The sequence below is a fragment of the Xiphias gladius genome, chromosome 23, assembly GCF_016859285.1.
Source record: "Xiphias gladius isolate SHS-SW01 ecotype Sanya breed wild chromosome 23, ASM1685928v1, whole genome shotgun sequence".
Lineage (NCBI taxonomy): Eukaryota > Metazoa > Chordata > Actinopteri > Istiophoriformes > Xiphiidae > Xiphias > Xiphias gladius.
In genome coordinates this window covers 18,536,773-18,556,529 of record NC_053422.1, presented here as the reverse complement: position 1 = coordinate 18,556,529, position 19,757 = coordinate 18,536,773, and the positions used below count along the sequence as shown (strand labels likewise).

Genomic DNA, 19,757 nt, shown 5'->3' with positions numbered 1-19,757 from the left:
GTGTGTGTGTGTGTGTGTGTGTGTGTGTGTGTGTGTGTGTGTGTGTGTGTGTGTGTGTGTGTGTGTGTGTGTGTGTGTGTGTGTGTGTGTGTGTGTGTGTGTGTGTGTGTGTGTGTGTGTGTGTGTGTGTGTGTGTGTGTGTGTGTGTGTGTGTGTGTGTGTGTGTGTGTGTGTGTGTGTGTGTGTGTGTGTGTGTGTGTGTGTGTGTGTGTGTGTGTGTGTGTGTGTGTGTGTGTGTGTGTGTGTGTGTGTGTGTGTGTGTGTGTGTGTGTGTGTGTGTGTGTGTGTGTGTGTGTGTGTGTGTGTGTGTGTGTGTGTGTGTGTGTGTGTGTGTGTGTGTGTGTGTGTGTGTGTGTGTGTGTGTGTGTGTGTGTGTGTGTGTGTGTGTGTGTGTGTGTGTGTGTGTGTGTGTGTGTGTGTGTGTGTGTGTGTGTGTGTGTGTGTGTGTGTGTGTGTGTGTGTGTGTGTGTGTGTGTGTGTGTGTGTGTGTGTGTGTGTGTGTGTGTGTGTGTGTGTGTGTGTGTGTGTGTGTGTGTGTGTGTGTGTGTGTGTGTGTGTGTGTGTGTGTGTGTGTGTGTGTGTGTGTGTGTGTGTGTGTGTGTGTGTGTGTGTGTGTGTGTGTGTGTGTGTGTGTGTGTGTGTGTGTGTGTGTGTGTGTGTGTGTGTGTGTGTGTGTGTGTGTGTGTGTGTGTGTGTGTGTGTGTGTGTGTGTGTGTGTGTGTGTGTGTGTGTGTGTGTGTGTGTGTGTGTGTGTGTGTGTGTGTGTGTGTGTGTGTGTGTGTGTGTGTGTGTGTGTGTGTGTGTGTGTGTGTGTGTGTGTGTGTGTGTGTGTGTGTGTGTGTGTGTGTGTGTGTGTGTGTGTGTGTGTGTGTGTGTGTGTGTGTGTGTGTGTGTGTGTGTGTGTGTGTGTGTGTGTGTGTGTGTGTGTGTGTGTGTGTGTGTGTGTGTGTGTGTGTGTGTGTGTGTGTGTGTGTGTGTGTGTGTGTGTGTGTGTGTGTGTGTGTGTGTGTGTGTGTGTGTGTGTGTGTGTGTGTGTGTGTGTGTGTGTGTGTGTGTGTGTGTGTGTGTGTGTGTGTGTGTGTGTGTGTGTGTGTGTGTGTGTGTGTGTGTGTGTGTGTGTGTGTGTGTGTGTGTGTGTGTGTGTGTGTGTGTGTGTGTGTGTGTGTGTGTGTGTGTGTGTGTGTGTGTGTGTGTGTGTGTGTGTGTGTGTGTGTGTGTGTGTGTGTGTGTGTGTGTGTGTGTGTGTGTGTGTGTGTGTGTGTGTGTGTGTGTGTGTGTGTGTGTGTGTGTGTGTGTGTGTGTGTGTGTGTGTGTGTGTGTGTGTGTGTGTGTGTGTGTGTGTGTGTGTGTGTGTGTGTGTGTGTGTGTGTGTGTGTGTGTGTGTGTGTGTGTGTGTGTGTGTGTGTGTGTGTGTGTGTGTGTGTGTGTGTGTGTGTGTGTGTGTGTGTGTGTGTGTGTGTGTGTGTGTGTGTGTGTGTGTGTGTGTGTGTGTGTGTGTGTGTGTGTGTGTGTGTGTGTGTGTGTGTGTGTGTGTGTGTGTGTGTGTGTGTGTGTGTGTGTGTGTGTGTGTGTGTGTGTGTGTGTGTGTGTGTGTGTGTGTGTGTGTGTGTGTGTGTGTGTGTGTGTGTGTGTGTGTGTGTGTGTGTGTGTGTGTGTGTGTGTGTGTGTGTGTGTGTGTGTGTGTGTGTGTGTGTGTGTGTGTGTGTGTGTGTGTGTGTGTGTGTGTGTGTGTGTGTGTGTGTGTGTGTGTGTGTGTGTGTGTGTGTGTGTGTGTGTGTGTGTGTGTGTGTGTGTGTGTGTGTGTGTGTGTGTGTGTGTGTGTGTGTGTGTGTGTGTGTGTGTGTGTGTGTGTGTGTGTGTGTGTGTGTGTGTGTGTGTGTGTGTGTGTGTGTGTGTGTGTGTGTGTGTGTGTGTGTGTGTGTGTGTGTGTGTGTGTGTGTGTGTGTGTGTGTGTGTGTGTGTGTGTGTGTGTGTGTGTGTGTGTGTGTGTGTGTGTGTGTGTGTGTGTGTGTGTGTGTGTGTGTGTGTGTGTGTGTGTGTGTGTGTGTGTGTGTGTGTGTGTGTGTGTGTGTGTGTGTGTGTGTGTGTGTGTGTGTGTGTGTGTGTGTGTGTGTGTGTGTGTGTGTGTGTGTGTGTGTGTGTGTGTGTGTGTGTGTGTGTGTGTGTGTGTGTGTGTGTGTGTGTGTGTGTGTGTGTGTGTGTGTGTGTCTTTTATGAAGACTAATTTGGGACACCCTCTTGTGTCAGGTAGTGGGTTATTTTGTGATTACTATGAAGTTAACACAGTGGCATTTTGTTAATATCTGTTGTCTTGCCAACCCAACTATGACAGGAATGAGTTGTTGGTTTTATACCCGTTCTCTGTGGTGTGACTGTTTGCCGAGCCTCCTTCTTCTTTTGCCAGCTCAGGCTCATTATCCTTGAAACTGGGGAGGAAATAAATTCAGATTATCAGATCCCATGTTGTTAAGGCTGGAGGCACTAACGTGTTCATATTGGTATCTGCTTCTTTCATCCTTTTCTTTTTCCTGTACCTGGTTGAACTTGTGTCAAAAGAAATGAGAGTGTCGTAAAAGGCGGTGAGCGTGCCAACACTGGAGCTGTGAAAATTGATGGAGAACAAACACATGGCATTCCAGGGCAGCTTTCAATCACACATGTGAAAAGAACGAGAGCAAACATATCATAGACAAAAACAAAGATAACAATCTGAAAGCACATTTTAAGCTTTGCTTAAGAATTATGATATTCAGTTATTATAAAAAATATTTATGCAAACATAATGTTTGAGGCTCATTATCGCAGCGCTAGGTATAATTACTGTATATGCCATACTGTTGCAGTGGTAGAAGAAATATAAAGAACCTTTACTTAAGTGAAAGTGGCAATATCTGAATATAAAAATACTCCTGTACAAGTAAAAGCCCTGTGCTCAAGTTTTTGCTCAAGAAAAGTAATAACAGTATCGTCAGCAAAATGTATTTAATGTGTCAAAATGGTTCCTGTGGGTGTTATATTATTATATATTCAGTCACTGGACTCTTATCACCAATGCCTTAATGTGTAAGCAGCATTTTAGAGCTATATTTGGTCAAAGGGGAGCTCATTTTCGCTATGTTTGCTATTTTAATTTGTAACAATCCACAATATAAGTGGATATTAAGTTGGTCTTTGTATGTAAAATCTTACTTATACAATATACAAAGCTGCCAGCAACTAAACTTGTGAAGTAAAGGTATTTGAGTTAAAAAGTACAATATTTTCCTCTGAGTTGAAGTGGAGTAGAAGTATAAAGTAGCATGTACTAGAAATACTCAAGTAAAGTACCTAAAATGACTTGAGTATACAGTATTAATTAAATTGCTTTCCACTTCTGACACTAAGTTACTGACACAATATGTGGCAGCACTGATTTTGATTAGTGAGAATCTGACCTCGGCTTTGGAGACAGTTTAGATTCTGGCTCTGGTTCTGGTTCGGATTCAGGTTCTTCTTCATGATCAGGTTCAGGTTTAAGTTCTGTTTTCACTGCGATCGCTGTTACAGCAGACACTGGAACAGTTGATTCTGGGACAGGGGACACCGGGGAAGGTGGCTCTGGGGTAGGGGACACTGGAGCAGGTGATTCTGAGACAGGGGACACTAGGGAAGGTGGGGTAGGGGACACAGGAGCAGGTGATTCTGAGACAGGGGACACTGGGGCAGGTGGCTCTGGGGTAGGGGACACTGGAGCAGGTGATTCTGAGACAGGGGACACTAGGGAAGGTGGGGTAGGGGACACAGGAGCAGGTGATTCTGAGACAGGGGACACTGGGGCAGGTGGCTCTGGGGTAGGGGACACAGGAGCAGGTGATTCTGAGACAGGGGACACCAGGGAAGGTGGCTCTGGGGTAGGGGACACTGGAGCAGGTGATTCTGAGACAGGGGACTCTGGGCCAGGTGAGTCTGGGGCAGTTGGAGCCAGGGCAGAAGACAGTGGAGGGGTTGACACCGGGGTTGATAATGCTGGGGTCGGTTCAACCAGAGGGGTGTCATCTTGGCCAGACACCTCTGAATCGTCACGTTCTGGCTCTGTACAGACTGCTTCAGCACACACAGGGATGAGTTCAGGGAGAGGTGTGGCCACCTTGGTGCACCCTGGTTTCATGTCCTCAAATGGGTCTTCCTCCACAGGCTCTGGCGCAGTCTTCTCCACTGGCTTCCCAGCAGCGACATCAACAGCTGTTTTCACACTGGTGCAAACAACACAGGTAATGAATGAAATGGAAAAATCAAAAAGGACTTGTTGCACTGGAAATAGAAGCAAGGCACAAGACTTACATTTGCCTTGGTTTGGGCGCAGGTGCGGAGGCGACAGATGTGGCAGGGACGGCAGGGGAGGGGGGCGGAGAGCTGGCAGGTGCTGGAGTTGTAGTGCTCTCATCATCATCAATAATCTCCACCCTGCACATTTGTAGCCAGGCACACGTGCACACACACATGAATGCATATGTGGGGTTGGGTGCGCATACACATAAAGACAGACAGACGTAGAAAAATGTAATCACACACTTTGATTTCACAGGTTTTTCTTTTGGATTCAGTGTCAGATGCATTTAGAGGGAGCACTTACCTTTTAGCCACAAATGATTGACTGCTGCTGACCAATGAGGTGTCAGGTGCTTTTTCTTTAGACCTGAGGTTTTTCAGCACACAGCGTTCATAAATACCAGCATAAATACGCACCATTTATAATACTGTATATGTGAATGACAAGTGCAATTTCTCTGTGTGTGGTAAGTTGTTTTTTTTTAAATATATAACTCACCTCTTTTATGATTTAAGAATTCCAGAAACAGGTTGAGGGTTAAGATTAGCATAAGGAGACATAAGACATACGTACTCATATTTCTTAGCAGCAGAGAGCACGTAAGACCGTTGCCTGGCTGCAGATTTCTTCAGAACGCTGCTGGCCGCCTCCGTCCTGCGAAATGAATCATTATGATGTCACTCTAATCTCTTTCCTGGGGGGGTGTGACTTCAAATTGGAGGTTGTTCCTTGTGCGAGGAGAGCCTTACCGCTTCTCCTGCTCCTCATGGCTCAGCTGGCCCTCCCGGTTCTCCGGAGTGGGCCTCACAGTGTGGGGGGCTCTAGGAAAAGAAGCACGAACAGACACCTCATGAACTTCCCACTCAGTTGCCAACAGGTCACCGGGAAGTCGATTTTGTGCGCACTCACATTCTCTTGTAGCTCTCTGAAGGTTTTTTGCTGAATTGTGTTGCTCCACTGTAGAGAGAACAAAAACGAAGGATTAATGCGGGCGTCCGAGAGGTCAATCACAGTGCATCACTAGTCACACTATTAACTCTGCTCATTCAAGTAAGAGAAGCTCTTACCTAAAGTCGTTAGATGTTGAGGGTGATGCAGGCTTGTCGTCTAGTTTAGTGAAAATGCCTCTGAACGAAAAACGAAAAGTGTGAGAGGATATATAGTTTCTCTCTATGTAATCAATGCTTTAAAAGTACCGCCTATTCTTGTGTTGTCAGTCAACACAAATGGCACATTGACTGAGGAATAATTTCATAAGTCGTACCTGATCAGGAATCCTGACGCTGGTGCTCTAAGTTCAAAACAGAGACTGGTTATCAGCACAGTCATGCTTTGTGGGAGTTTTCAAAGTGCTCTGTAAATAACTGAGTAACATTAGAAACCTGTGTTTACCTTTCAGTGTCCTGCTTGGTGGGTGGTGGAGTGGATTTCGTTGGTGAGGACACTGGGCTGCTCTCAATAGGGGTTCCATTCAAACGGCTGGCTCTTACTTCTGCTACCCTGCATGGATGCACAGGAACTCGGTGTTGTCTATTCAGGTAACAGAGTAATGGATAACATGGACAGAACCTTATTTGTACAGGTGGTTTACCAGGGTTTCTCCTCCTCTGTTTCAGTCTGATCATTGCGGCGCTGCAACCAGCTGCCATCTCCCTTCAGCTTGGTCCGCACTTTGGTGGTACGAAACACAGCTGCTCTGTTCCCCTCTGAGACACAAACGTGTGCATGTCACATACCCACACACCATCTGAGATATTATACACACTGTGGGCTGCATCATAATGATATCCTAATCACTGTCTGGTTGATAGCGTGCATGATTTTCAGTCCCCTTTGGGGCCGACACACACCACATAATCAACCACTTGTAGTTTGTATTAAATCAGAGCGATGACAGAATTTACGGAGTCAACAGCCTGGCACAGAGATATGCCCTCTGACGCCCTCTGCTTTTATTGGAGGAACACGTCACCTCACATTCAGCCTGCTCACCGTTTGACATGCTCGTTCTAGAGGTTTTTCTCTCTTCTTTGTACTGTTTTCTTTACAGGACACCTAAAAAAAACATAGTGACGGAGATCGTGTTAAAAGAAAGAGTGCAATTTCAACAGCAAATTGCTATTGATTATAACACAGTCAGTTTCAAAATGGTCGCTATGTTCCCGCCCAATACGTAACATGTGCTCTGTAAAGCATTCCTCAGTCTCATCCTTTAGACATGTAGATCATCCTGTCCTACCACTTTCAAAAAACCTACATATGATCCTTTGACTTTGGATACAAAATATATACTCACGCAGAATGCCTTACTGTATTTGATTTGGAAAATATTGCTTCCTTTCACGCATATCCAAATTAGTTGACCCCTCGGTTATTTCTGGTCAAAAATGAACTGCTCAAAGGCAAACGCACTTCTCCAGGGAAATTAAGAAAAAGAGGGAAAATACTAATGAAACACTGATGAGTGCTCCCTTATCTGTAATTAAGTGTAGGCTACAGCTTATGCAAAATTGTGGAGTACTGTCAAACTCAGACTGCAAATATAACTTGTAAAGCTCCTGAGGTATCTAAAGCATGTTCTCACGATATTGCTTGAAGAGATTGTCCGGAATAAGGGTGACAGGGCTGAGGGCTCAGAAAGCATATTTATCCTGGGTTTAACACATCAGTCCACACACGATGAATGATTAATGAAGAGCTGTAGCATTCAAGGTAAGCGGGGAGCAGGACAGAAAACTCTACTGACAAGCAATCATGGCCGGGAAACGGCCAGAAAAATGAGTAAACACTGACAATCATTAGTTGACACTTTCATCAAACAGTTTATATAGCATGATTGAACAATTCTACACGTTCTGTCCCTGCAGCTTCTGATTACTGAAGCTCCAACTACAGAAAGGAGCATTTCACATTGGTTATAACACATACATCTTCCAGTCAGAGAACCTACCTGCGATCACTTTATAGCCAGCAGAGCCAAGTCCATGCAGTTCGGTCGAGGAATCAGCGACAGTGTGTCCCACGGAGTGTGGCTGGTGTGAGCGAAGAGAAAGTCTTTCTCTGTCTGACAGGTGTCTCAGTCGCTGAGCTGGTGAACAGGTACGGGCGTAAGCACCAACAAGCCCAGCCAGTCAAGGTAGGTAGATGTGGGGTGGAGCACTGTGTGTTTGTCTATTCGTGTGCGTGTGTGTGTGTGTGTGTGTATGTGTGTGTGCGTGTGCGTGTCCGTGCGCGTAATAGAAGTGGCTAAGAGCTCATTTTTGTTTACTACAGCTGTACTTTGTCCATGGAAGTAAGCATGCACATACCTGTCTTACAGGTACCTGACAATTCACTCTGAGGGCAAGCGGGGCAAGGAGAAGAGAACGACGACAAGGTGCACAGCATGGCACACATAAATGAAGCAACTTGAAGCAACATCTCCTGTGGGAATTCTGCTCTCATGCTGGCTGGGTAGAAAAAAACCAGGAAGCACACACATTATTAAAATGAGATTAAGAGCAACACACACACAACTCCAAGTGAGATAAAAAAGAGACAGTGGTCCACACACTAATAAAAATAATACACAAGTCAATATAAGCTTTTTCTTTTTTTAAAATTATAACACACCCAACTAGAATTTTATATTTGGAATAAAAGGTACAAAAGAGAAAAGAAACCACTGACATTAATATGTGTGTTGTTTTGAAGGATTGATTTTCTTAAATAATCAGTTTGATAAATGTCAGTTGTGACTTATTTTAACCTCTTGTAGGTACAAGCTAAAATGTAAGCCTGTGATAAAGAAAATGTTTGCTCAATCTGAGTGACTGTCTATGTTTGTACAAGTGAAGGACAAGAAAAATTGTAAGTCTATGCTCCTGCTATTGTCCAACAATTTCTTCAACAAATGGCAACGAAGAGCACTTTTCTATGTGGCTGGCCACAGTATGCACTCAGCTAAAACACAACATAAAGATCAACCTACCCCTGTTTCTTTACAAAAAAAACCCCAAAAAAAACAATGTCACACATGCTGTGCATGCATTTACAACGCCTTCTCAAATCAGAAAAAGGGTGTGAATAGATTTCGCAACGTGTCACAGAGAGTAGGTGGAAGAGTAAATTAGCAAGTCTGCGAGGCAAGGTATCAGTCTGGTGAACACACTGGTAAGTGTAAACGCTCAAGTCTATCATCTGCATGTATCCCTCTCCCTCTTTCCCGTGAACAAGAAACCAGTCCGACAGCCTTGCCCACTGACTCTCGCAATGAATCATTTGAGTGCTGCTGGCGTAGAATTAAAACGAGAATGCTAAGTATCTGAACTTAGCCCCCACCTTTGTTGTCACCACACCACGACCTGGAATGACAAAAATGGGAGACCTAGAAAAGAAAAATCTCAGCAGCAGCTAATTAATAAAGTTAACATTTCTACAAGTTTGTGACGTTTTATAACTTTGTCATTATCAAAATGACAGAATGACAGATTGAATGTGGAAATTGAAGGATTGTAGCTCATGATGCATTTTCACTGCCCATCCTATTATTGTATTCAATTACTGTCCTTGAATAGTATTCTTATAGTTTGCTCTACTCATAGAAACACGTACTATACTGATGATATATGGCATCTAATACCAGAGAGGCAGGGTTACTGCAGCATCAGAGAGGAGATAGAAATTATGTTTGGAACTCGAGGAAAAACTTTGAATTAATTAATATATAATTATGAATTATGTATCTAGGAAAATACTATGTGGATACCAAACATTAGTCCAAATTAGTCAATGTGATTGTTGAGCATCTCATTTGCAAAGCCTTCCCTCATATTAGCTTTGGCGTGAACTTCAGAATGTAGTTTTACACAGAATGAGGACTGTGTCCTGTGTCCGAATCAACCCCCTTTATATCCAATATGGACAGGAGGACCAATTACAGCAACCAAAAACTGTTTCAATGTACATATGGGTACGTGACCATTGTTTTAGGACAGACTTGAAAATTGGAGAACCTATGCTTTAAAATATGGGCAGTAATATGCTGCTCTATATAGCTGCCTCCGCTCGTTGGGGGAAGACTTTCCATAGGATTTTTGGAACCTGGCTGCAGGGATTTGCCTCAGTTCAGCCGCAAGAGCTTTAGTAAGGTCAGCCACTGCATTTTATGCGATAAGGCCTGGCTCACAGTCGCTGTTCTTATTCATCCTAAAGATCTGGATGGGGATAAGGTCAGGATTTTCTTGCAGGGCCAGTCAAGTTCTTCAATTTAAAGCCCAGAAAACCTTTTCTATATGCATATGGCATTGTGAAAAGGGGGAATGTCCTGTCCTTAGGGTTTCTCTTAAATCAAACTAAGGTGCTTAGAAAACTAAATTACAGCTAAATAAAAACAGACCTAGACCAAAAAAAAAAAAAACACATTCCTGTCCACATACTTTCAGCCATATAATGTAAAGCTAGGTATCGTTGTAAACAATAATTTTCATGCAAGTTGTATCAGGAGAACCATCATTTAATGGAATTTATTAAGGCATTTTCAGCAGTATCTCAATCTGTGTACAGTGAAGCATGAAAACTGAACAAGAACATTTGTAATTCTTTGCAGTTTGCAAAGTGTAAGTTCATATTTCAGTTGACATAAACTGTTTGCTAAGTGCTTCAAAACTTGTGTAATATCATACTGCAATGTGTTACCCAAAACCAGGACCGTCTGCTGCCATCTGCTGGCGAAAATCCTACATAGATGTTGAAAAGGCACAGAAATGCTACACATTGTGATGTATGGATAAAGATAAACTGTCTCCTCATTTTCATTTGTCCATTCGGTGTGACCCGATCACCTCGTTCTCACCATGAGCATAACTGTACTAACATCCACAGCATTACGTGTCTCAACAGTCTTTATCTCCATTCACCCATCAAGCCCCTTGTCTGAGGTGAGGGTAGCTCTGCACTGTACGGGCGATCCCTTCCTTCAGACTGACCACCGGTTTGTAGCCCATGTCCCGCTTGGCACGTTCACAGCTGTAGTAGTGGTGCGTTCCAGCCAGAGCCACTCTCATTGGAGTAAAAGTGGGTTTGAAGGACACTAGGGGGCGCAGGATCAGGGCCAGCAGCCAGAGGAGCAGGGCCAGCCCATAAACGAGGGTGTAGGGGAGGTGGTAGCGTGGAGCGGCATATCCCAGCCCCACCAACACCTCAGACATGAAGTCCCAGAATCTAACTGGCTCGTCGTTGGTGATGTGGTATGGCTGAAAGTTAAGTAGAGGATCCAAGTTAAAACATTTAATCTCACAAAGACAATACAGATATAAATGTGAGTCTGATCCATAAGAGACAGATGTATGGAACTAGCACCAGGATTTCATGGACAGAATCCTTTAAACCAGCTGTAGACCATGAGGTTTGCTCTGCTTTAGAATTTATTTTCACTCACTTTACCACATATAGGGGAGTCCGGCCTCAGGCACTCAGCAGCCAGGATGTGTCCATGAACTACATTCTCCACAAAGGTGAAATCCACCAAGTTGGCCCCATCACTGCGGCAAATGAAATTCAGAGCAATACCACTGAGTACAGAGGATCCGGAAAACAAAAATCAACTGTCCCTCAGCATACCGGTACAATGATCTTTTGATCTAGCGCCTCACAACACTTCAAACGGCAGGGAGAGTAAGGGGTAGGCTGGTGAGGGTGTGGTTGAAGAGAGGAAGGAGTGGATAGTTGGCTTTAGAAGTAGGTTTTAGAGATAATAAAATGTCAGAGCCCAGTCTTTTCGCCCCCAGTTTAAGGACACAGACTGCAGATAAAATCTTAAAAACAAACAACGTGAGTCATGAAGGTTTTAGATGTCATCTGGTCGAACAAGTTAGCAAAAATTAAGCCAAAAATTGGTGCTTTGTGCCGGTGGAAGCACTGTCGCCTTTACGGGTAGTTTGAGGTGTGCAGCTTCATGTCACTTTTTTAAGTTTACACGAAGCAAAGGTTTTATCAGGCTCTGCCTTTATATCTAGGAAGCCAAAACACAACATTGAAATATTTGATTTCAGGTTGGGGGGAGCATGAAGTTCTTGTTTATGACATGCAGTGACTGATGTTAGTTTAACTTAAACTGACTACACTGAGTCACATCTTTTCATTTTTAAGTATTTTTTGAGTTATTACTGCTGAAGCAAGCGCAATTTATTATATTTGTATTATTGAATAAAACGGCTAAATGGGCATCAGCGCAATGAACCGATAGTCACTCCCATCTGACTTACCCAATGATGAACTTCATCTTGCCCCTGCGAGCCGTATCCACCAGGATAGGAACCAGCTGTGGGTCCCGAGGGCCAAAGATGCCATGAGGCCGGATGGCAACCGTGAGGAAACCCTTCTTCTTGTCACAAGCCGCGAGGACCAACTAAAACAAAGACAGCGTATAATATTCAACTCTTAGTACAGGTGCTCTGATTATTTTCTCCCTTCTCTCTCGTAGGTGTGACTGACTGGGAAGGGCAAGTGGCAGATGTCATGGCAATAATAAAGGAGGTCCAGGAAAGGTGTACCCACTATGTTGTTGCGGGATGCTGATGAAAATAAAAAGTGATACTCATCTGATGAGGAAGGAGAAAAAGTCTAAAAACCACTAATCGCCAATTCTTTCAATCAAAACCACTTATTTCTTTCCAAATCACGAGGATCTGGAACCTGCACTAGCATCTGCTGGGTTCCGTACATCCCGGGGCTAACCACCGGGCCACACCGATGAATCCAATAAACTCAACTTGAAAATACCGCTCTCCCACCTTCTCCTGTTCGATCTTGGTCTCTGTGTAGTAGTCGATGGGCTTCTTGGCATACGGCAGGTCCTCTCTCCCATTCTTAATGTCCGTGCCTTCAAACACCACGCTGGCACTGCTGGTCAGGACCAATTTCTGGCAAACACAAAACGGTTTTACACACCTCAGTGGCGTCTCTCATCGTGTAGCGGTAAACCTCGCGCATGCGCAGAGGAGAAGCCCAGTCTCCCCTCCCCTGGCCGCCTCACCTGCACTCCGGCCTCGATGCAGGCCTGGATGACGGTGCGTGTGCCCTGAATGTTGACGCTCTCGAACAGCGCACGGTTGTCGCTGCCAGGGGCCGGCGAGGCACAGTGGAAGACCAGGGACACATCCCTGAGAGCTGGCAGCAGAGCCTGCAGCGGGACAAACAGAGAGACCTCGCACAGCTATACAAGATGGGTTTTCAGAGTCTTTTTGGGGTCTCGTGTGTTCGCTTGCAAATTGCATGTCAGCCAGAGGCATTACAGGTACCTGAACCATAAAATGACACTGCATTTGAACGTTTTTAATACTTAAACAGTCGAGGTGTTTGGCCACGCAAGGCGGACATGTCACTGTTATTTACTTTATACTGTTCCAGATTTTTACCAGGTCAAGTCTTAGGACTTGAATGCGTTTCATTCTGTGTGAAGTCAGGTCACTTCGATTGGGGGAGGAGGGGGGGCTCACAACAGCCCACGGTCTCCAGGCTCAGAGGACATCCCCTTACCTGTTGGTCGCAGAGGTCTCCCTGGTGGAAGGTGACACCGGGCAGCTCGTAGCTCTGGCGGATGTCAAACACAGAAACGGAGTAGCCGCGGTCCAGCAGCTTCTCCGCCAGGTGCCTGCCCAGGAAGCCGGACCCCCCGAGGACCGCACACCGCTTGCTGCTCTGCGCGACACGCGGGGAGCGGTTACTGATACAGCCCTGGTCAAAGCAACGGCGCCACAGCGCAGAATTTCACAGTAACTCACCGGTCGAACACGCGTGGCCATGATGAGCGAGGGGTGACCAACAGGTGAGCGAAAATACCGCACGGCCGGCGGGCGCTGTGGCGAAAAGACTTTTGTTTGCGAGTAGAATAGTCAGTGATGAAAAGTACACAACACGCAGTCCATAAATGTGCCGCCTTTTAACCGAAGAGGCACGTACGTTTTAACTCCACTCGCACAACTCGCCCGCAGTCGTTGCGGGCAACTTGCACCGCGTACAAAACCACGGACCGTGGGGATCAGCTGAGAGAGACCGGCCCTTGTGATTGGTGGAGCTACCGCTCAGCACGAAGGGGACGTTTGCCGGCAGCCAATGACGTCCAGGATACGTCAAAGAACGCCACAATTTAAACCAATCGGGGAGCACGACCGGATTCCGTCCGCCTCCTAGCTTAAAGACCACGCCCCTCGGAACCGCCGGTTGAAACTTGCGTATTCATCAATTGACAACAGTTCTTCTCTTTCCATGTCGCTTTCTTTCTCCCTGCGTTCTGGTAATAACTATAAAGACAGGTTAAACTTGTGTCCCTATAACCAGTGGATATCTGACACTGGTGCAAATGGGAGAACTGCCTGAAGGAGAAACGTATAACAGAGGCATAAGAGAATACTACGGGGAGAAAAGGGCGACAGCAAAAAGAAACAGCCAGAGAGTCAGTGTTCGAACATACACTCGCTCGCCGCTTCATTGAGCGCTAAAGTTTTCGTTGACGCTGGCTGTGTCAACACAAGGTTGTAATTCTATTGTATGTTTATTATTGAGGTGGTGGTGGGCGGTGGTGTTGCAACTGGAGGCCATCATGTTGCAAGGTGTTTCAAAAAATTCGCCCCCCCCCGTGTATATAAAGTGGGTGGACAAGTAAAGGGGTGTCAAATAGAATGATCCCCTTTTGAACAATGTTGGGGGAAAAAAAGACAAAATGAAGAGAAAAACTGGTGGCAGAGCAGTCGTGTTGGATTTTGTTATGTTGTACCGGTGGACCTAATCAAGTGGCCACTGGGCGCATATTTCGAACATATTTGAATACCGAGCCATTTTTGTGCCACGGAGTGTGACGTGCTGTGCTCTGGCTATTCCCCAGAGATGACAGTGGCCCCCTTGGCAACACTGGCATTACCATCATAGTATTTTAGTTTATTTTTTTTTTACATTTTTATCATTCATATGAGCTATTCTGTATTATATCATTATTCTCTATATGATCATTATTATTATTATTATTATAATCCTCTATTCTACTAGAATAAGCTGTAGTACCGTGAGCTGAGGGCTGCTGACACTAGAGGGTGTATTGAGGCAATTTCAGAGTAGCGCGAGCAAATGCACCATTTATATGATACAGTCTATAATATGACATATTTTCCATATGCGCCTCCCGATTCTCCAAAGCCTGCTCCTGCATTTTATGTCTTGACGGGAACTCCAGGGAGCTTTAACTTCGTTCCCTACAGCTCTGAATTTCTCTAGTCGTGCCTTGCGCCCCGTGACTCCCAGCAAACCAATCATCTCGCCGCCCGACTGGTGCGCTCCATTTTCACTCCTACTCGTGCCGGTCCGCGTCCCGGCCTCGGCGGTCAGGAGAACGACGGGGGGCTGGCCCTGCCGGCACCGGCGTCGGACAAATGAAACATCTAGGCGCCGTCGGGCAGCTGACGCTGCGCACGCATTTACCCGTAGACGTCAATTTTCTCCACATTTTTGGCAGCAGCCCCCGCGAGATAAACAGGAGGCTTTGGCGAACAAGCGCCTGTCTTGCGAGCGATTGACGTAAAGCAGAAACTGTTTTATGCTCTTCTCTTCCCTAAATGATAGGGAGGCTTCGTAGCCCCGAGGAAAACACTAATTGCTTAATAGATCTGCAGTTCAGTCCTGTCAATCAAATACACAGCAAGCGATGGTGAGTGAGAAAGTCTTATCCTCTTATAATAACCTAAATCTGTGTTAGTGTGTTTCCACGGGTTATGGATATTTAAACGAGTCCTCCCTCGTGTGGTTTATAGGTCTGGGGAAAAGCCAAATTTTCATCCAGAAAAACCCCTCTGATTCTGATGTTATCACAGATGTGTTGGCTCTTGTTTTTTTTTTTCTCTCTCTCTCTCTCTCGCTTCTGCCTACCCTCCTCTGTCCGCATCAGGCGACCAGTGCCAAGAGACCATCCCTGCAGGGTCCGGTGGCCCCTCCTCGCAAGAAGACATCCCCCAAGCCGGAGCTGACCGAGGAGCAGAGGCAGGAGATCAGGGAGGCCTTTGAGCTGTTCGACACAGATGGCTCTGGATACATTGATGTCAAAGAGCTCAAGGTAAAAAGGGCTCAAACACTGATCGCAGTCAGACGCGTCGGGGGAAAGAAACAGTCGCCTATGTGTGCACGGTCTGTCAGCCTCTCTCACTCTGTGCCAGGTTGCGATGAGAGCTCTGGGGTTCGAACCAAAGAAAGAGGAGATCAAGAAGATGATTGGGGAAGTGGATAAGGATGGCACGGGGAAGATCTCCTTTGCCGACTTCCTTACTGTCATGACACAGAAAATGGTAGATATCTATGTCACCAACCTATCCTTCATATGCATGTCGACTGCTTACAACTCCAACCGTGTTGAGTTTCTTTAAACCAGTTCTTTCGTTAGAGCCTACAACCTTTACTCCACCTTGTCAGCCCCATTTAGATTCACGATACCTGTATTGCTTTTCCCTGGCACATATCAACTCGGGCCCAAATTTCTGATGTGGTTATTCTATTGTCTGTTTTGTTTTTTGTTTTTTGAACTACTACATTACATAATTTGTGGTAAAACCGTCCTCCACGGTCTCTCCACTTTAGGCGGAGAAAGACTCCAAAGAGGAGATCCTGAAAGCTTTCCGCCTGTTTGATGACGACGAGACAGGCAAGATCTCCTTCAAGAATCTGAAGAGAGTAGCCAAAGAGCTGGGAGAGAACCTGACAGATGAAGAGCTGCAGGTAAAGCACATAATTATGTAATCAAGACACATTCATATGTATGAACACTCAGAATAACTCCTGCCCAATAACAGCAGACTACTGTAACTTACAGGCTGGTTGTGTTTACAAAGCCAAGGGTCATGACGGTAATTTTGATTAATGTATACACAAGATGTGCTCGCGGATGCGGTCAGACTAGCCTGATGTGTTTGCTCCATCTCTCCATTCCTCTTCTCATCACCTCTTATATCGTGTGCCCGTGAAGGAAATGATAGATGAAGCAGACAGGGATGGAGATGGAGAAGTCAACCAGCAGGAGTTCCTGCGCATTATGAAGAAAACCTGCCTGTACTGAAGGAGTTGCATGACATTAGGGTTGGTGGTACAGTGTCGAGAGGACCAGAGGCGGTTTTTACATGTAATGCTGCTCATATGTCCAGTTCTATTTCAAAATTCCCCTGTCCGGATTATCATGTCGTGCCATACACTTTAAAAGGTTTGACTGTCACATACTTCAATGAACGACTTGAACCAGTGATCTACATTACATTTGCCAAAAACAGTAAGAGAATGCCCTCTTCCTAGTTGGAAATGCTGCATACTTTTATGAAGAATACATTGATCATATTAATAATAATGTGTAGGTTATTTGTCAAGAAATTCTCAGTGCCTGCCTCAATACGGTGATAAACACAGTACATTCCAATGATTGATTGATTGATTGATTGTACAGTCTGTGCATTAAGCTTCATCCATCTGTACGACGCTTGTTTTATACTGGCTACTCCTGCGTTTCCTCGTTTGTAATGTGAGCAGTTGGTTAAGCGCTGATGAGTGGGGCGTGCTGTCTGACCTCAGTGCGGCCTGTGGATTTGTGCCTGTGCCTCTTCAAGGGGTGATCATCACAATCAGGGAAGCTGCCCAACCTCTCTAACCTGCACACCTTCCCCACAAGTCCCATTATCTTTAAAATATGGTTGATTGATGATGTATTTTCTTGTAGCATTAAGTATTTATCCTTCTGTTGTGTATATTTACTCCTCTGTATTCTTGAACGTTTTGTATGATATATGGTGAATTACTAGGTAGATATAAAGCATATTAGTGTTTAAGATAAAAATTAAATATCTTTAAGCAGTTTGTCCTGTCTTTTATTTGTATTTATTATAAGCATCCCTTATCTATGCAGTAGTTACCAGTGTTTGAACAGCTTGACTCTGTTTAGTCTTTTTTCTTTAAACTCACATCATAAAAGCCCGATTTTATTCCACTGCTGCTAATAAAACACATTGTTTGCCTTTGAAATGAAAATGAATTACAGGAATTACAATATGCTGCTACCTTACAACAGCATATTGACTCAGCTATCCAACTTTACTTTTCCAAACAAGCAAGTAAATTCGAAGCGTGGTGCAACAAATGTGGAAAGATCTTCTGTGCTGAACAGCAAGATACGGCTCTTCTCATTCAGCCAGTACAGGTTAAAAAAAAAAAAAGTTATAAATAGCAGTTTCTCAAATGGATTCCCATCAGACTTTATGACTAACTTTGATTCATGACTTTATTCTCCTGTGCGGCCTGCGTAGCCTTTGCTGCAGCTCCCGTGAGCGGTATCCACAGAGTAGAGGGGCGACACCCCCAGGCAGTAGGAGATGGTTGCTGCTACTTCAAGGACCTCACTGTGCAGGTAGCCAGGGATCTGGTAGCTGTCCATGACCACAGGAACTGAATGGAGAGGAGTCAGAACAGCCTGGAGGGTCAGGGTCACACAAGCTACTGGGTGCAGAGCAGGCAGAAGCATCCCAGGATGGTCAGAGCAGAGAGGCACCACCGCAGCATTTCCCACGGTGCGGTGGGAACATCGGCACAGCCGATGTGCCTGACAGGCGGGGTATGAGGACGAGAGGTCGACGGCAGGGAAGGGAAAAATTCACCTGGATGGTGTTTAGGTTGATACATACAGATACACTGCTGAGCACAGCTGATAGGGTCCACATGGCTCAACGCTTGCTTCCTTTGAGGACACATCAAGAATTTGTAGCATAGGGGCCAACTGACAGCTACAAATCTGTCCACAGCCAGGGCAATGCTCAGTAAGAGGTCCACCTGTGCAAAAAGTGAAGACATAAACGTAAGATATAGCCGTCCACATCGGTTGTCAGAGCAGGGAGACAGTTTGCAGAGACCAGAGCATGAATTACACTATTAGAAACAAAAAACGTGGCCAAACATTAGCCATTTTAACCTTAAATAAGTTGTTATAGCAGTTTAAAAAAATGTCAAATTTTACTGTATTTACTGTGCTGCCATTTGGTCTTATTCTTCTTCTCTCCTCAGTATTTCTTATTATTTAACATTTGACATCATCGTATTAAATTCTGCAACTCCACTTTGGGGTGTTGATCCCATAATAATATGGTTAAACATGAAATCCATGATCAGGCCTATACAATTGTTTAAAACAGGGAGTGCAAATCCATGTCCAAAAGAGAGAGTGGTACTCTCTGCTGTAATTTTCCTGTGTATTACGAATGCAACAAAGCATTATTTTCATTACCTATTCAGTAGATTCTTTTTGTAATTAACTGATTGATCATGTAGTATACAAAATGTCAGAAAAAAGTGACAAAGGGCCATCTCAATTTCTCAGTGACTTCTTCAAATTTCTTGTTTTGTCTAATCAACATCAAAAAACGACCAAAATTAAATTTACAATGATAAAAAAAAAATAGAAAAGCAGAAATCCTCACATCTGAAGGGCTGGAACAAACAAATATTTTTGTCTTCTTGCTTCACAAAGTGACTTAAACATTCTATCAATTATAAAAATTATTAATTTATGTTTGGATCGACTAATCAATTGAGCTATTATTTTAGGATTACAGTATAGACTGCTGTATAAAACATACTGTAGCTCAGTGTGACCAAAGAAAAATTGATTGCACAACGGTAGTCAACACATTACACACTAATGAGCAGGCCTGGATAGCAGCACAGAAGATCAGACACTGGGTCACAGGTATGCCTTCTCTGGATCTTAAAACAACTGCTTTGATTGTCCAGAGGAGCTGGTTAAATAGTAATGATGGTAATTTAGCTCAAAGAACACATTGTCATCTCAGCGTTAACAAAAGCTATATGGTCGTGTGTCATTAAAAGCTGATTCCAGTGGAATTGGGACCAAAAAGTGTAGGCCTACGTGGAGGATGTCACAGGTGGTGAGATGCATGAGGAGCAGGAAGCGAGTGTGCCTGAGGAGGGATGGTGAGCTCGTGATGACCAAGAGATAAGAAGGACTGAGCACGGTGTTCAAGGTGCAGCTCCCACACATGCTGACCATCTTTAATGAGGTGGTAGACGTTGGAGTTAATCTGTGTCTGGGTCTCTAGTATTGTCACTCTGCAGTGGATACCAATAACATAAAGCCCCCTTTGATCTGACACCCTCATAGTCGTTTCCTAATTTAAAAAAAACAAAATACACATCGTTAGAAGCAAGGTAGCTCAAAAAATAAATAAAATCAATTTTACCTCATGTCAGATGGAAAGATGTAATACACTCACCCTCACACTGTCTCAAAGTTAAAGCTCTTCTCTCTTGACCATTTCCAACACAACAAGGTACAGCAGACAGGGTCAGACCAGTTTCATTCTGATGGCTGATTTCAAGTGCATCTTCCTGTTGTGTGCCAGCGGTACAGGTTGCCCAGTGGCACAGCTTCACCATTGCA

The 19,757-nt window shown here is 44.9% G+C and overlaps 2 protein-coding genes, 1 long non-coding RNA gene and 1 pseudogene across 4 annotated transcripts; 1 reads left to right on the top strand and 3 right to left on the bottom strand.

The window, feature by feature from the left end:
• Positions 1-2,372: 2,372 nt before the first annotated feature.
• Positions 2,373-3,804, bottom strand: LOC120785599. The gene is made up of 3 exons (XR_005706624.1): positions 3,435-3,804; positions 2,535-2,600; positions 2,373-2,426 (listed from the first exon to the last, which is right to left on the bottom strand). It is a non-coding gene; the product is annotated as an uncharacterized LOC120785599 (long non-coding RNA).
• Positions 3,805-9,785: 5,981 nt separating this feature from the next.
• Positions 9,786-13,386, bottom strand: nsdhl (NAD(P) dependent steroid dehydrogenase-like). Of its 2 annotated transcripts, none has more exons than XM_040120330.1 (7): positions 13,072-13,386; positions 12,827-12,988; positions 12,324-12,470; positions 12,061-12,210; positions 11,554-11,696; positions 10,728-10,830; positions 9,786-10,542 (listed from the first exon to the last, which is right to left on the bottom strand). In XM_040120330.1, the coding sequence occupies exons 1-7, from the start codon at positions 13,090-13,092 to the stop codon at positions 10,210-10,212; spliced, it is 1,059 nt and encodes a 352-aa protein (XP_039976264.1). In that variant the 5' UTR covers positions 13,093-13,386; the 3' UTR covers positions 9,786-10,209. The 2 variants fall into 2 exon arrangements, with proteins under 2 accessions (XP_039976264.1, XP_039976265.1); XM_040120331.1 differs by having other exon boundaries at positions 12,082-12,210; positions 13,072-13,382.
• Positions 13,387-14,758: 1,372 nt separating this feature from the next.
• cetn2 (centrin, EF-hand protein, 2) lies at positions 14,759-17,136 on the top strand. The gene is made up of 5 exons (XM_040120332.1): positions 14,759-14,987; positions 15,225-15,389; positions 15,490-15,618; positions 15,908-16,045; positions 16,293-17,136. The coding sequence occupies exons 1-5, from the start codon at positions 14,985-14,987 to the stop codon at positions 16,380-16,382; spliced, it is 525 nt and encodes a 174-aa protein (XP_039976266.1). The 5' UTR covers positions 14,759-14,984; the 3' UTR covers positions 16,383-17,136.
• Positions 17,137-17,569: 433 nt separating this feature from the next.
• Positions 17,570-19,476, bottom strand: LOC120785733 (annotated as a pseudogene).
• Positions 19,477-19,757: the final 281 nt, after the last annotated feature.